Source organism: Ananas comosus, linkage group 5, assembly GCF_001540865.1.
Source record: "Ananas comosus cultivar F153 linkage group 5, ASM154086v1, whole genome shotgun sequence".
NCBI classification, from domain to species: Eukaryota; Viridiplantae; Streptophyta; class Magnoliopsida; order Poales; family Bromeliaceae; genus Ananas; species Ananas comosus.
Genome location: NC_033625.1, coordinates 4,999,521 through 5,013,898, shown reverse-complemented (window position 1 = coordinate 5,013,898; position 14,378 = coordinate 4,999,521). Strand labels below are relative to the sequence as shown.

Below are 14,378 nucleotides of genomic sequence, written 5' to 3'. Positions count from 1 at the left end.
TTTGTTATATAATTATTGTCTATTATAGAAAGTATAATACCTTAATAATCTCAAATGGAATGTAGAAGGGGTTAGGAATATAAGAGGCCACGTACTCTAATAATAATAGTTAGAGCTAATGATCTGGATTGTTACATTTGGTATCAGAAAATAAAAGGTGGGTCTCACATCGTCTAAAATGTGAGATAAGCCTTATGTCGTTTGATGATCTTAGATTGTCTGCATGATTGGACTGATGAGGACTTCATAACCTACGCTGGAGGAATTTATGACTCGCCAATATTCCCACGTTAATTGGAAACGAGTGATTGGGAATATAAAAGTCATCGATTCTAAATAATAATTGAGCTTAAGTATTTTAGGTCGATAGTTTGGGACCAACGGGTTATTATTGCTATTGAGTTTGACCGTTACAGAAAGCTATTTGGCTAAAAGTTTGTTAAACTATCACAAAATAATATGAAGTATATTAAAAAATATAAATTTACTTAAATGGTCCCTAGATCTTCTTCCATTGTTGCACCTCATAGAGGCTCGTAAAAGGTCTGATTTGGACTAATCAGTCTAAGTGTGGCTCGTTTTCTTTCAATTCATCCAATTGTAGAGTTTTTTTATTAACAACCTCTTAATTTTTCTGTGTTTTAAAATTTAAAAGAATTAGTCAAATTTAATTAACAATTTTGTCCAAAGTTTCAAAATTCTCTAAAAGTTATTACTTTAATTTCTTTTAGTAAATAAAATTAAGACAATTAATGGGAAACATTTGATAAAATTACTATAACTAACTGTAATAAACTAATAGTGCAGAGTAAAAAGTTAGAAGTTTGAGAGGAATTAATCGAAAAAAATTAAAATAAAACTTATATTAAGTCAAATTAACAAGAGAGATAGAGAGAGAGAGGGAATTCATAACAATGTGAACTTGAAATTTAAATTGAAATCTAAACTTAAAGTGCAAGATGAATTCAAAATCAGAATTTAAATTTAAACTTAAAATTTTAATTATTTAGAATTTAAAATTTAAATTCAAAACTGAAATTGAATTTCGATTTATAATCCAAAATTAGAATTTGAATGTGAAATTCAAACTCAAAAATCAAAATTTAAATTCAAAATTCAAATTTAAACTCAAAATCAAAATTCAAATTTAAAATTTAAACCAATATTTAAATCTAAATTTATATTTTTGAACTTGAATTCAAAATTTACATATGATCTCAAGTAAATACGACTGCAAAGATATATTTTTGGATTAATTGCATACAGGTCCTCGCAAATATAGTGAATTGCAAATATATTTCTGTAAAGTTCAACTTTCATAAGTTATTACTGCAAAAGTCCTAATATTTTCTAATATGATCGTGCTATTAGAATATGTTACAAAAGTTTAGTTAACCATAAGTTAAATACTTTATCCGGGTTAATTTTTGATATTTTTGCTCCTCTTATATTATATTGTTATAATTTTTGAAGGGACATATTTGTGATGGCAAAATTGAAAAAATATAAATAGTTTTCTAACGATTCTTAACAGTAACAATTCAAAGGGACATATCTGAAAATATTAGAACTTTTGCAGGAATAACTTATGAAAGTTAAATTTTATAGAAATATATTTATAATTCACTATGTTTGCGGGAACCTGCACGCAATTAACCCTATTTTGAATAATATAAATTTTGACGTCAAGAATACTAAGATATATAAGGACCAAAACATAATAATTTTGAATGTATGGTAATCGCTCTTACATTACTGCACTAAACCAAACCCAATAATACAACACCTATTTAACTCTATTTATTTATTTATTTAATTTAATTTATATATATATATATATTATTAATTAATTAATTAACTACATTAAAGGAGGGTTGGTAGGATTAGAAGAGAAATTGGGGTGCTAATCGGGTGACACGTGTCCGGCATTCCGTCTCCCCTCAACTCTCCGTGTATATACTCCTTGCACCTGGTGTAAATACATCAGGTACACCGAATTTATATTTTAATAATTAATATTGTAACATTGAATTTTTAATTATACAAATGCCATGTACATTATATAAAAAGACTATTTTTGAAAAGTTACAGAATTTATATTTCTTAAAAAAGGTTTTACGAATGGGGTATATAAGTAAATTTTATACACTCAATGCATAGAACAATTTCCCTTACTGTTCCATCTTCTCAATGAAGAAATTATGTCTTGCAGTTTTACAAGTGTACCACATGCACCATGCACCGAACTTATTGACACTGTAAAATTTAATCTAATTTGATAGAGATAATTTACTGTATATAAAAAATTTATGTATAAAAAAATTATAGAGTTAAAAAGTTTACAACTGTAGTTTAAAAATGCGTGTATTAAATGTTCTTATACACCCGGTGTACCCGGTGTATGGAACAATTTGTCCTATGCTATTTTATCTTTCCAGTATTTTACATTTTCAAATTATTTTAGTAGTTCTTTTCTCTAATTTTTTACTTATGTCCTTATAAAATAATTAATTATTAATAGCTCTTATATTTATGCTTTTTTTTTTATTTTTTCTATTTTTTTACCCACTTTATTTAAATTATTTTATTTACATTATTTTCTATTTTTTATATTTTTAGTCTTATAAATTTATCTAATTATTAATGAGTGTTATAAAACCTTTCTTCACTTGTATATTATGAATACTTATATTATTAGTCATTTATTCACACATGTATCACTATTTATTAGTTAATTACTAATAAGCTCTTACAAAAATTTATGCCACACATATGTCTATATAAATTATTTTTATTAAATAAATAAATTAATTAATTAATTAATAATAAGACTAACATAATTCTGCAAAATAGGCAATTTAGCTAAATTTTATTATTAAAATACTTTGCATCCGCGGCATCGTGCGGGGCTTAACTAGTTTGTAATATGGCATGCATGACATGCGAGAGTCAGATTCGATTATGCGAAAATAATCAGAAATACTACATAACACGAACCAAACCAACCGGTTCCACCACTCTACCAAACAAGATCACCACATTCGCAATTTGAGCCTCCCTACCAAAGCTCGCGCCATCGACGGATCGAGCTCGCGCCAAGGAGGAGCATACCTAAAGCTTCGAGGGAGACCCAATCATTAACGGTTGTTTTACACATTAATGCCATTCAAAAAGAGTAAGTTCCTGATGAGAAATGAACAAATGAACATGTTACAAAAGTTAAAACTTAAGCAGAGCCCCATAAGGGAGGCTTATACATTGATATCTTAAGTTGCATTCTAACAGAACTACAGGTGCAGTTTAGTTCTATACATGCTTCCAACAACCTTCTTTGGAGAAGGATCATCCGGGCCCCTATCTCGCTGTCCGGAAGTGAAATACAGCCAACCGTCCCAATAACCCGCCAAGGTGGTCTTGATTCGGAAAGGCATGCGCCCGATCACTGACCATTCCTGATGACAGATCCAAACTTTTAAGATTATCGACCTAACAAAGTTGTGTAGCCTACGAGCTTTGGAAACTACTGCTTAGTGAACATCTAAAGATAAAAGGTAAGCAAAGGAAAAACACACAGAGCGGCATCAAAAAGCAGGTTCGATTATAGCAGGTGTATGCAAAATGACACTCACCAATGTATCCAGGTTAAATCGGAAGACTTCACCAACCAGAATCATCTTTTTCGTAAAAGGGTGTTTCTCCGTTGTGCCTCCAACAACGATAATGGAATTGTTGACGATTACCCAAGAAAATTCTATGTGAGAATTCGGCTTCGGCATCGGAGACAGTTGCTTCCATTTGGTTCCATCCTCAAGCATGTAAACATCACCATACACCACCTGGACATGGTCGATAGTTTGAAAGAAAGAAGTGACCATAGGAAAGTGCTTGAAAAATTAAAACTTCAACAGAGATATGCATTTGATTAGCGAGCACTGTGCCAAGGAACTCTATGAAGTTCAAAAGTTGAGACAAATTTTCCGAAATAACTACACTGGTAGGTGCACTACATCCGAAGTAGTGCTACAACAACAGAAATAGGCAATTTTATTCATGAAGTAAGCGCAAAGGAACAGGTACAGTTAATGGATATGCCTCTCTTAACCAGTTTATTCAAGTCTCTTCAACATTTTCACCCATGAAATTATTACGTAAAAACAGAAGGTGCATGTTGGAAAAGAAATTATCATAGCCCTTGACTCAAAGCGCAGCTTATTCCAAATGTTTTGTACCACCGCTTGCCAACTATCAAATCAACCCGCCCTGCGGGGTAGTTTATCATCCAGCAAATGCAAAGTTTTAAAGATAACGCTTCAGTTACACAAGCAAATTCCGACAAATTAAGGAAAATCATACAAAGCCCGAAAAAGAGGGCACACAAATAATTGTGTACAAGTATAACTAACTGTTTGGTGAAAATGGAGAACATAGCCGAAGACAGTCAGGGATACAAATTAAAGAAAAATGGAATAGCATGGGAAGCTTAAATACCTCATGTCTTCGAGAGCACTTAAAAATAGGTGAACCTGGTTTAGCCATAAAATCACCTTCTTGACCACCAATTACAAGAAGCTGATCATTGACGACAACACATGCCCTGTGCAGAGAGCAAATTTAAAATTAAAATAACAGCTATGCTAAATACGAATGAAGAAAAAAAAATAAAAAAGCTAAATGCTCCTATTTCTGATGTTCTTTAAAATACCCAAAGAAGGGTTGATTAAAACTAGGGTACGTATAGGCATGGTTTGCACAATTGGCACACAGCGTTTCTATAGCCGGGAGGATATGTGGCTTCCTGATACATTGAGTGAGAGTAAGTTGAGCTAAGGTGGCCTTTATTTTACATAGCACATACATAGCAAAGGAGGCATTTTGTAGATTGACAAAGTATACAAGAATGGGAATCATAAAGGTCTTTGACTAGAGACGAACATGGCATATTTAAATACTAAAGCTTCACAGTAGCTCATAGACCAAACAAGACAAGAGTAGAGAGATTCACCATTACACCTCATTCCAAAAGATTTAATTTCAACGAGGAAAGAAATGGCAAAGAAACCTGTGAGGACCACCGCGTGGAATTGGTCTCTCAGCTCGCCATTCTTTCTCCAATGCCTTGCCATCCTTCACAGCGAGGCTCCAGTGCTCCAAGCCAGGCTCATGGCGGTCCTCCTTGCTGCCACCCATAACATGGAGCCTTCCTCGCCAAAGTTGAGTAGCTGGTGCATACCTGAAAATTACTGACACTATATTCAGATTTCCCCCCTATACATGATTATATGTATCGACACCTTAACCCAAATAAATTATATGTACATGCATATAGATCCTATACATGATTGCATGTATCGACACAGTAACCCAAATAAATTATATGTACACACATATAGATGTACTTATGTATGAATGTTAACATGCATATAAATAGGATGAGCACGATTGTTGCCCATTTAAAAGAAACCATGATAAAACAAGTGGATAATAAATGGACAGCCAACTCAAAAAACCAACTTGGCCTATAGTACTGACGGCAAAGAAAAATAGAAAATGCACTCTCAAACCTTGAACCGCAGTTATAGTACGCACCTAGGGACAGGTAAAGGAGGCAAGTCGTTCCATTTCTTTGTTTCTGTGTCCAAGACAAAATTGCGATTTGTGGGTCCCCTACACTGAGGGCCATATTGTCCGGTGACAGCATAAATGTATCTACCATCTGTTGCCATGCCTAAGTGCGAATTTGCCATTTCTTTAGGCATATCAAACCTTCCACCCCATGTGTTGTCCGTGAAGTTATAAATATCGACATGAGAATGCACCTGAACTTGACCAAAATGCATCTAACAAAAATTAGTGAAATCTCAAAGTGACATCATGGTTTTCATGCAGAAAAATTTTAACCAATTATATCTTCATAAAAGAAGTTAATCAAATCCAATTCATCTAATATAAACAAATTAACCACCCATTTCTTCACGTGAAATCCTATTAAATACTAATATTTCATCCTAACGAACAATTAATCCTCGATTAGAAACGACAAAAAGAACATCTACAAATACTTGATTGCAAATCTTGGTGTGCTGATTGATAAGAAGGCATATGCATGCCAAACCATTTTTGTTTCCTCAGTATTTTGGATGCAAATTGGAGAGATACTTTGTTTCTTGCTTTCCAGGACTTCTTCTAAATAATTGGAGTTTTCATTTGCGCTATGTGCAAATAATTAGGTGTCATGAATCAAAAGCGGATATACCCATTTCCCATGAACAAATGCATAAATTGTAATACACAAAAGTCCCCGTACTTTCTCCCAGAGCAAAGTTTACCATGTATTCAATCTGTCATAGTCATTAGCAGAAATTTATAATGAGAAACAAAAATGTGCACAATAAGATACTAATTGGACATCGGTCCACTCCACACACCATAACAGTGGTCATGAGAAAAAGTATATCAAATCTAATGATAAAATCAAGCAGCAGCAGCGCTCTGCAAAAAGTGATCTTATGTAATCTACTATAACGAAACATAAGCAACTTGTTCTTGAAAGACTCACATAGTCGATGGTGCCATATCCAGCAAAAACATATAAAAGATTCTTAAGCTGTACAGCAGCTCCGTCTAGACGCGGTACAGGCGCCTCTGCCATCTCCTCCCAACTCCATTGGGGTGCCGGTAAATCAGCATAAGTTGCATTAAGATACTTTGACGCCAACGTTTTCTCGTATTTTTTATTTTTTTTCAGCTGCAAGAAGCGAAAAAGAGGAATACAGATCACGAATCATGAAAACGCGAGCAAAAAAAGAAAAGATTGAAAATTTTCATATGCCCGAAGATTATCGAATAACAAATTAGCAGATAATCCCAAAAAGGAGACAATTTTCAGAATAAATCATCAGTGCCACATCTGCTTATCAGAATACGGAGCACACCATGCAAGAAGTAACAAACACAGGGTATGAACAACCGCAAACTATGGTTTTTTTTAAAATTTTCCAAGTTAAACAAGAAATTAACTGGTTGAATCAGATAAATAATTTTAAAATGCCCCATATCAGAGGAGATCTCCATACATTTCTAACCTAAAAAACCAAAAGAAACACGAATATTAGATGGAGAAATAAAAAAAAAAAAAAAAACAAAACAAAACACATAAAAACTCTTGGTTTTTAGGCTATTGGAAAAAAAAAAAAACGAATTTGACACTAAAACCGCCTACATTTCCTTTTTAACATCATACTACCCATTAATAAGATACGGATCCACTGCTTTGAAACCCTAATCACCTGCTCGGCGCGACCGAGGCGGAGATCGAAAACGGCGGACCAATGCGAAGAGGAGGAGGAAGAAGAAGAAGAAGAAGAGGACGCCCAGAGGAAATCAGCGATGAGGGCGACGCCGAGGAGGAGGGCGCAGGCGAGGACGAGGGCGGTGTACCGCCTCGGAGCACGCTTCAGGGGGGACCTGGTCATGGGCGGGATCGAGGAGGAGAGTGGAGTGGGACGATGGAGAGCGAGAAGCGGAGACATGGGGTGGGGCGAGGGAGAGGGGAAATAGAAGAAGAAGAAGAAGAAGAAGAAGAGGAGGAGATCGAGGGTGGAGAGAGAAAGAAGAGAGAGAGAGAGAGAGAGAGAGAGAGAGAGAGATGGTGGGCGCTGAGTCGATGGTTTCAGTTTTTTACGCGGAGACTCGTTTCCTTTTTTGTGATTCGGTGATGCATTTTATTATTTATTATTTATTATTTATTATTATTTCGTGAAAATGTGCGGAGACATCCCCCAAGTATCGAACGCTTTTCAATGGGCCACTCAACAATTTTTTCCCGGACTTTTTTTTTTCTGTATTTAGCCTTCTCAGAAAAAAAAATTTCGCAAATGACCCTACAAACTTTATATTTGCAAAATTAGTCCTATCCCCACAACGCAAGCACTACATGAACGCGGCTGATAGCCCAAGTTAAGTTGAATACAGTGAACCATTCACCGTGTTTTATTCACCGTATTTATTGCATTATATATTTCTATAATTTATAAATTGTATAAGTTTAAATTGAATAAAATGAATCATTGACCGTATTTAGACACATGAATATTTCAACGTGTTTAATTTATAACACGCTTATGTAGCACTTACGTGGTGGAAATAAAGTCAATCTTGCAAATATAAATTTTATGAAATTATTTATGAAATTTTTTTTTGAAAGGGCTAAATGTAAAAAAATAATCTTTTTTTTTCTAATTTTTTCTAGGAAAGGGATAAATTTCATACTCATAAGTTATTTTTGATGATTCAGCTTTCGAATCGACGATCCAATCTATTAAATATGATCTAGAGTATTTGAGTATTTGAAATTTCTAAAAAATAAATATCGTAATTTTTTAAAATCATAATAAAGTCCATCAAGTAAACATAAAATGAACGATCAAAATCGAACGACGTCCTAAAAATAAACGATCGGATCCTTCAATTTAAAGTCAAAGTTAATGATCTTTATCTAAATAATGAATAAAATTTTTTATCAAAAATTCAGCATATTCCAATTCTTTTATACCGCTAAATTAGTTAGTATTTCATACCAGCCGTTAAAAATTATCAATTTTGTAAGCTTTTGATCGTAAGGGAAATAATGTCGAAAAATTATAAAATTTGATTTCTAGAAATTTTAAGTGCTCTAGATGATATCTAACGGTATGGATCGTCGATTCAGAAACTCTATCATCGAAAACAACTTATGAGTATAAAGATGATCGTATTAATAAGACTATAATAGCCGAACTCCTCCTTCAAGTTATAGGCAAAATTAAGCCCTACCGAGAAGGGAACATTGAGTATATGCTCTCGGTAAAAATGTACAAAACTTATCTGAACTTAATTCAAATTGCGAGTATTTGTTTGTACACCATCAGGAGTTATTATTTGCATTTATAATGTAGAAATAGTATGTGTTTGAGTCCTTTTTTAACAAAATATTATTTGTGCGTGTACGCATAGAAATTGCCGGCATTTGCGTATATTCTCTCACTAAAAACATACACACTTATCTAAACTATGGACCATTTTGAATCAACTGTCCAAACTTCCAAAATTTTGAACTTTCTTACATAAACTTTTAATTTGTTTAATTCGCACCGGTCAATAAAATGTATACTAACTAAACCTGTAAAGACAAACGATACATTCAAATTTTTGACTCATTCAAATTAAAAAAATTGAAAGATTGGATAGTAAAATCAAATTTTTAAAAGTAAGGGTAGTAGATAAGTTCTATATTTTTTTTACCTATGCTCTTCTGCTTTTGCTACCTTTTCTAGTGTGAATAGCTCACAAACAGAAGGGCTTGTGCACAAATATGGGCAAATTTAAGGGCATAGGTATAAAGACTCACTTTAAAAAAGTATATTTCCCATCATGAAAAGTACCAAATGATAATAATAAATCATACAAGAATCATAGTTGTTTAATTACAGAAGAATCACAAATCCATTTGGAAAGCGCCTTTAAGCACCAGTTACAATAATGTAGTTGAAAAAAAGAAAAAGAAAAAAGAAATTCTAAGAATGTATCACCAATCACACAAATAGGATACAAGTTTTTATCTAATTCAACATTCAGTCGATTTGAAATTGCAGAACAACAAACCTTTCGATTCTGATAATGATCAATCGACTTCGCATCTTAAAGAACCCTTCGGTTCTGACGCTACTCCGTGTGTTCGAACGTCAAACGTGACTCGCAGCTCGGATTATCAAGTGTGCGAGTGCAGCAACGACGAACCCTAGAACTCCGCCGGCAAAAACCTAAAAAAGAGCACAGTTTGATAGTCGAAATTTAATCCGCGGTATCTCGAGTAAGAAAAAGAAAAGTTCAAATTGCACAACTGATGTGTTCAAAATGTTTGTCGATATCTAATTGCTTTGAGAAAATGGTCATTTAACAGTAACTTCTTGATGAGTAGAGTATGTTTAATTCTGCACTCAGCAAGTGATGAGAAAAAGAAAAATAAAAGGGAATTTAAAAGACAAATCTTATCCTGCTATAAAATTGGGATACTGATAATTGCTAAATTACTATTAATCAACTGCATTTGCAATGAAGTATGAACTCTTTGCACTGCTTTTGTTGCAACAAAAGAATCTGAAAATCAAATTTTCATAGTCTGCGGAATGCCAGAAACACACATTCATCTGCTGTCAAGTTTCATAGACTAAGACTTAAGATCTATGAGGTGCACAAGGAAAAAACTTTTTAGGTAAAAATGTGTGTGTGTGTGTGTATATATATATATATATATCAGGGTCTCATGTCATGAAATCAAATTAAAACTAAGGAGGCAGCATAATGGTTAGTTTGATCAAACCTGAGGAGGAGTATGACCGAGAAGTTCTCGCAGCGGTCTCGTATCTGAGAGAGGATGCTCAGCAGGCAGTTCATAAACAATTTGATTCAACACCTGAAAATTCATAGACTCAGAATATGAACACAAAATTTCTAACAATATAATCGATGAAAGAAATGTTCAAAAATATCATAAACCAAATTTCATTGACATCTATTTGTTCTGTGGCATCCCAAATCAGTTTGACATAGTGTGACTCAAATCTTGCTGAAAAAACCTGACTATATCTGATTGAAAACCAAGGTAATGTACCACTTAGAAAAGTCTCTACTTGTTATAACTGCGACATCCGAATAAAACCAGATTCATTCAAGATGGGACCAACCAAAATTGAAATGGCTTAGCCACTGCAACAACAGTTGCTTAGCAAAGAACACAAGTTAATTTAACACTATATGTCAAACAAAATTTGGTCAATATAAGTAATCGTTCTTAATCTTAGAACAAGCCGCAGTTTTCGCGTGTAATAAGTACACCATCGTATGGTGTTAGGTTGTCAAATAGGGATAAATCAAAGCATGGTCGTGACAAGCAATATAGGCTAGTGATTCAGATATGAATAAGCCGGTTGGACAAAAAGAAGTAACATCATGCAAGTCAACTCCGGAAGATACTGCATTGCGGAAAAGTGATTCTTCCTAAGCTAATGAGTTATTCTAAATTGCTAATGCGTCTGCTGAAAAATGGGTACTTAAAAAAAAGGCGACAGATTTCGTACGAAAATATTGTGGGAATATCGGATTCATCGAGTTTGAAAAACCAAGATCGTACCTCGGCTTGCCTTCCAGCATGTAGTCTAACACCAAAAGCATCATACATCACCTGCCAGAGTGTCATATACAGGACAATTGTTTACGATGGAAAGAAAGTAAAAGAAGGAAAATAGAGGAGCAAGTAACCAAATTGAGAATGCCGACCTGCCAACAAGCGAGGGAGGCATTAATACGAGAATTCTATATTACTTTTGCCGGTTCTTAAGATTAGTTTGTGTCTTTGAAATCTTTATGTATTTTGTTATCATATTTTAATGTGCTAACTACAATGCAAATGCAATTTGTTAAGAATTTATCATACATTCTAATCATTTCACCTTACACAACCTTTAGGTGGAGAACTTTGCGTACCATTTGAAGTCGCATAATCCAATACGGGGGCCAAATATGGATAAATTTGCGATAAAAACAAAAGAAGAGAACGGAAGAAGAGAAGAGAAGAGCGACTTACAATGCACGCAAATATCATCGCGGTTGCAAAGAGAGAACCCCCAAAGCCTTCTTGGAAACCTATCGAAATGGCAAGCGCCGTGACCGTGGCCGAATGGGACGACGGCATCCCACCGGACCCCACGAGCTGCTTCGGATCCCATCTGTTCTCCTTGTACCTGCAGATCTAACAAAGAATTAAAAATCTCTTAATAAAATAACCCTTACTTATTACCCATCACAAACTTATTTGGTAAATCTCCTTCTAAAATGAATCATAGTAGCTAGTAATGTTGCGAAAGAAAAAACCCAATTTTTACAAATTTTCCCTGTCAAGTTATAATTTTGACACAAGCATATATATATTGTAAATAGAGAGATGCATATAAAAAGGAAAAAAAAAAGAAAAAAAAAAAAGAAGAACCTAAACTACAATTGGATATAGATCTCAAAGTTAAACTAAACAAATGATCCTTAAAAGATCCTTTTTTTTGGCGCTACGGGATCAAAATGCATTAAAAAAAAAACAGAGAAAAGACAACAAGCATAAGCTTATACATGATCCAATACGTATTTTAACATGGATTGAGATCTTATAACAAACAGAAAACAGAATTTAAAAGGCGAGATTTTTACGATTGAATCGAGCAAAACGCATGCAGATCTCGAAGACCCAGCTCGCGAATTCGCACGATCGATCAAAATCGATCGAAAAAGAAAAAGAGATGGTACCAGGTGGTGAGAAACTTGATGGATTGGGCGATGGCGAAAGCGACAACGGCGGAGATGAGAGGGTAGTTGTGGAATATGGCGAGGTAGGAGAAGCTCGAGGAGGGGGAGGAGGAGGAGGATGCGGCGTCGTCAATGGCGGAGGCGGAGGAGGAGCCCACGAGAGCGTCGCCCATTCCCCTCATCTTCTTCTTCTTCTTCCTCCTCCTCCTCCTCCTCCTCCTCCTCCTCTCTCTATTCCTATTCCTATTCCTATTCCTACTCGTCTCTCTCTCTCTCTCTCTCCTCCAATTTCTTGTGCATAGGACGGAGCCACATAAGGGAGGGTCTCAATCTCTCGCACTTTTTTTTTTTTTTTTGGCCAATTTGTATAAAAAATCCATTAGTTTTGTGATTTTATAAAAGTAGACCATCTTTTTTTAATTTTATAGATTCGGACCACTACTACCTTACGGGAGAGTGAGAGGTTGTCCTAGTGAGGGAGAAGATTGAATGCCAGCATCGCTCATCTGAGCGGCGGAGATTGCACTGGTGCGAACCGAAGGATATACTATTAGAAGGGTTGTTGCACCATTTCTTGTCACCTTGCTTCGTAGCGTTGCACTATTATTCTTATTGCGGGCCGCGTAGTTCTTGTCATTTAACTTCAGCAAATTTAATTCTTAAAATCGAACAGCAAACAGCGGAACTAGTGAATAGCGGGACCGATTTGATCGGGATTCCAATGAGAGCGAAGTTGCGTGAAGCGAAAGGGGTGCATTTAATGCCCGCCAGGACCGTACGTTAGGGTATACGTTTCTTACGTATCTTAGGGAATACGCGAGCGGCGGATATAGATGAGGGGCATTTTGGTCAGGCGGCTGAAATTTCGGCCCAAATCTGCAAAATCGAAAAGTTGGCCCATTTTTGCAAAAGCGCAAACCTAGTGAATATTTTATGCAAATTGGCCCTTTTTTTTTGTTAATTGCATATATCATTTTATAAATATATCGAATACTAAATATATTTTTACAAAATTTAACTTTTTCATATTTAAAGATGTACCCCGCTATTAGAATTCGTTAGAAAATTATAATTAATTATAGATAAAATATTTAATCCTAATTAGTGAATGAGATAAATTATTTTTTTTTATCTCTCTTATATTATTTATGATGGTAGAAAAAAATAAGATGACTGTTGGAGATTTTTGGAGGACATTTTAAAAATTTTAAAGGAATATGTTTGTGATGGCAAAAATATTATTTTATTTATCTTCTATTAAAAAAAATTAGTACTATAACAAAGCAGAAAGACAAATGTAAATATTACTGAATTTTTGTAGGAATAAATATAAAAGATTAAACTTTATAGAAATATATTTACTATTCAATATGTTTACAGAGAGCTATATAAAATTAACCTATTATCTTTATGTGTATCCAAAACTTATTATCTTTTTCTCTAACATTTAAAATTTTAAAATTTTAATATTAAAAAAAATCTAATAAATTATTGAAGGGAAAAAAAAAAAAAAATAACATGCCATATGAGATGAGAGCTCAAAACCTTACTCTAGAGGGAAAAATTAAGCTAAAAACGTATATAACTTATCTTAACCTTAAATTATTTTAATTTGACTATTTAATATTTCAAAATTTTAATATTAATATCTAATATTTTAATTTATTTGATTTGAGCCGTCAATAATATTTTTATTTTAAATTTTGAATGCATCGCTGATCTTTACAAATTTAATTAGTATATTTCATTACAATGCTCGAAATTAAGGAATTAGTTTAAGTCTTGAAGTCAAAGTATCGTTGACTTATTCAAATTTAATAAATTGAAATATTGGATAGTAAAATTAAAAATTTTGAAAGATTGAATAAACGACTCAAAATTTTCCATCCATCTTTTTTTATATTTTTAAAACTTTATAAGATTATATGCAATACGAGTGACAAAAGTAGGCTATGTATTCAGTAATTTTGATTTCAGAGAGGAGAATATTGAACTTTTTTATGAAGTTTAAAAAGTAAAATATTTAACTAAAATGTTCAGGGACTGGT

At 33.8% G+C, this 14,378-nt stretch overlaps 2 protein-coding genes across 2 annotated transcripts; both read right to left on the bottom strand.

Annotated features, from left to right (window-relative positions):
• LOC109709873 (kelch repeat-containing protein At3g27220-like) lies at positions 3,128-7,487 on the bottom strand. The gene is made up of 7 exons (XM_020232236.1): positions 7,287-7,487; positions 6,557-6,745; positions 5,587-5,816; positions 5,060-5,230; positions 4,489-4,594; positions 3,630-3,836; positions 3,128-3,452 (listed from the first exon to the last, which is right to left on the bottom strand). Exons 1-7 carry the CDS (start codon positions 7,470-7,472, stop codon positions 3,288-3,290), a joined length of 1,254 nt encoding a protein of 417 aa, XP_020087825.1. The 5' UTR covers positions 7,473-7,487; the 3' UTR covers positions 3,128-3,287.
• LOC109710114 (uncharacterized membrane protein YuiD-like) lies at positions 9,407-12,627 on the bottom strand. Its single transcript, XM_020232560.1, has 5 exons — positions 12,331-12,627; positions 11,621-11,777; positions 11,168-11,218; positions 10,358-10,450; positions 9,407-9,797 (listed from the first exon to the last, which is right to left on the bottom strand). The coding sequence occupies exons 1-5, from the start codon at positions 12,510-12,512 to the stop codon at positions 9,720-9,722; spliced, it is 561 nt and encodes a 186-aa protein (XP_020088149.1). The 5' UTR covers positions 12,513-12,627; the 3' UTR covers positions 9,407-9,719.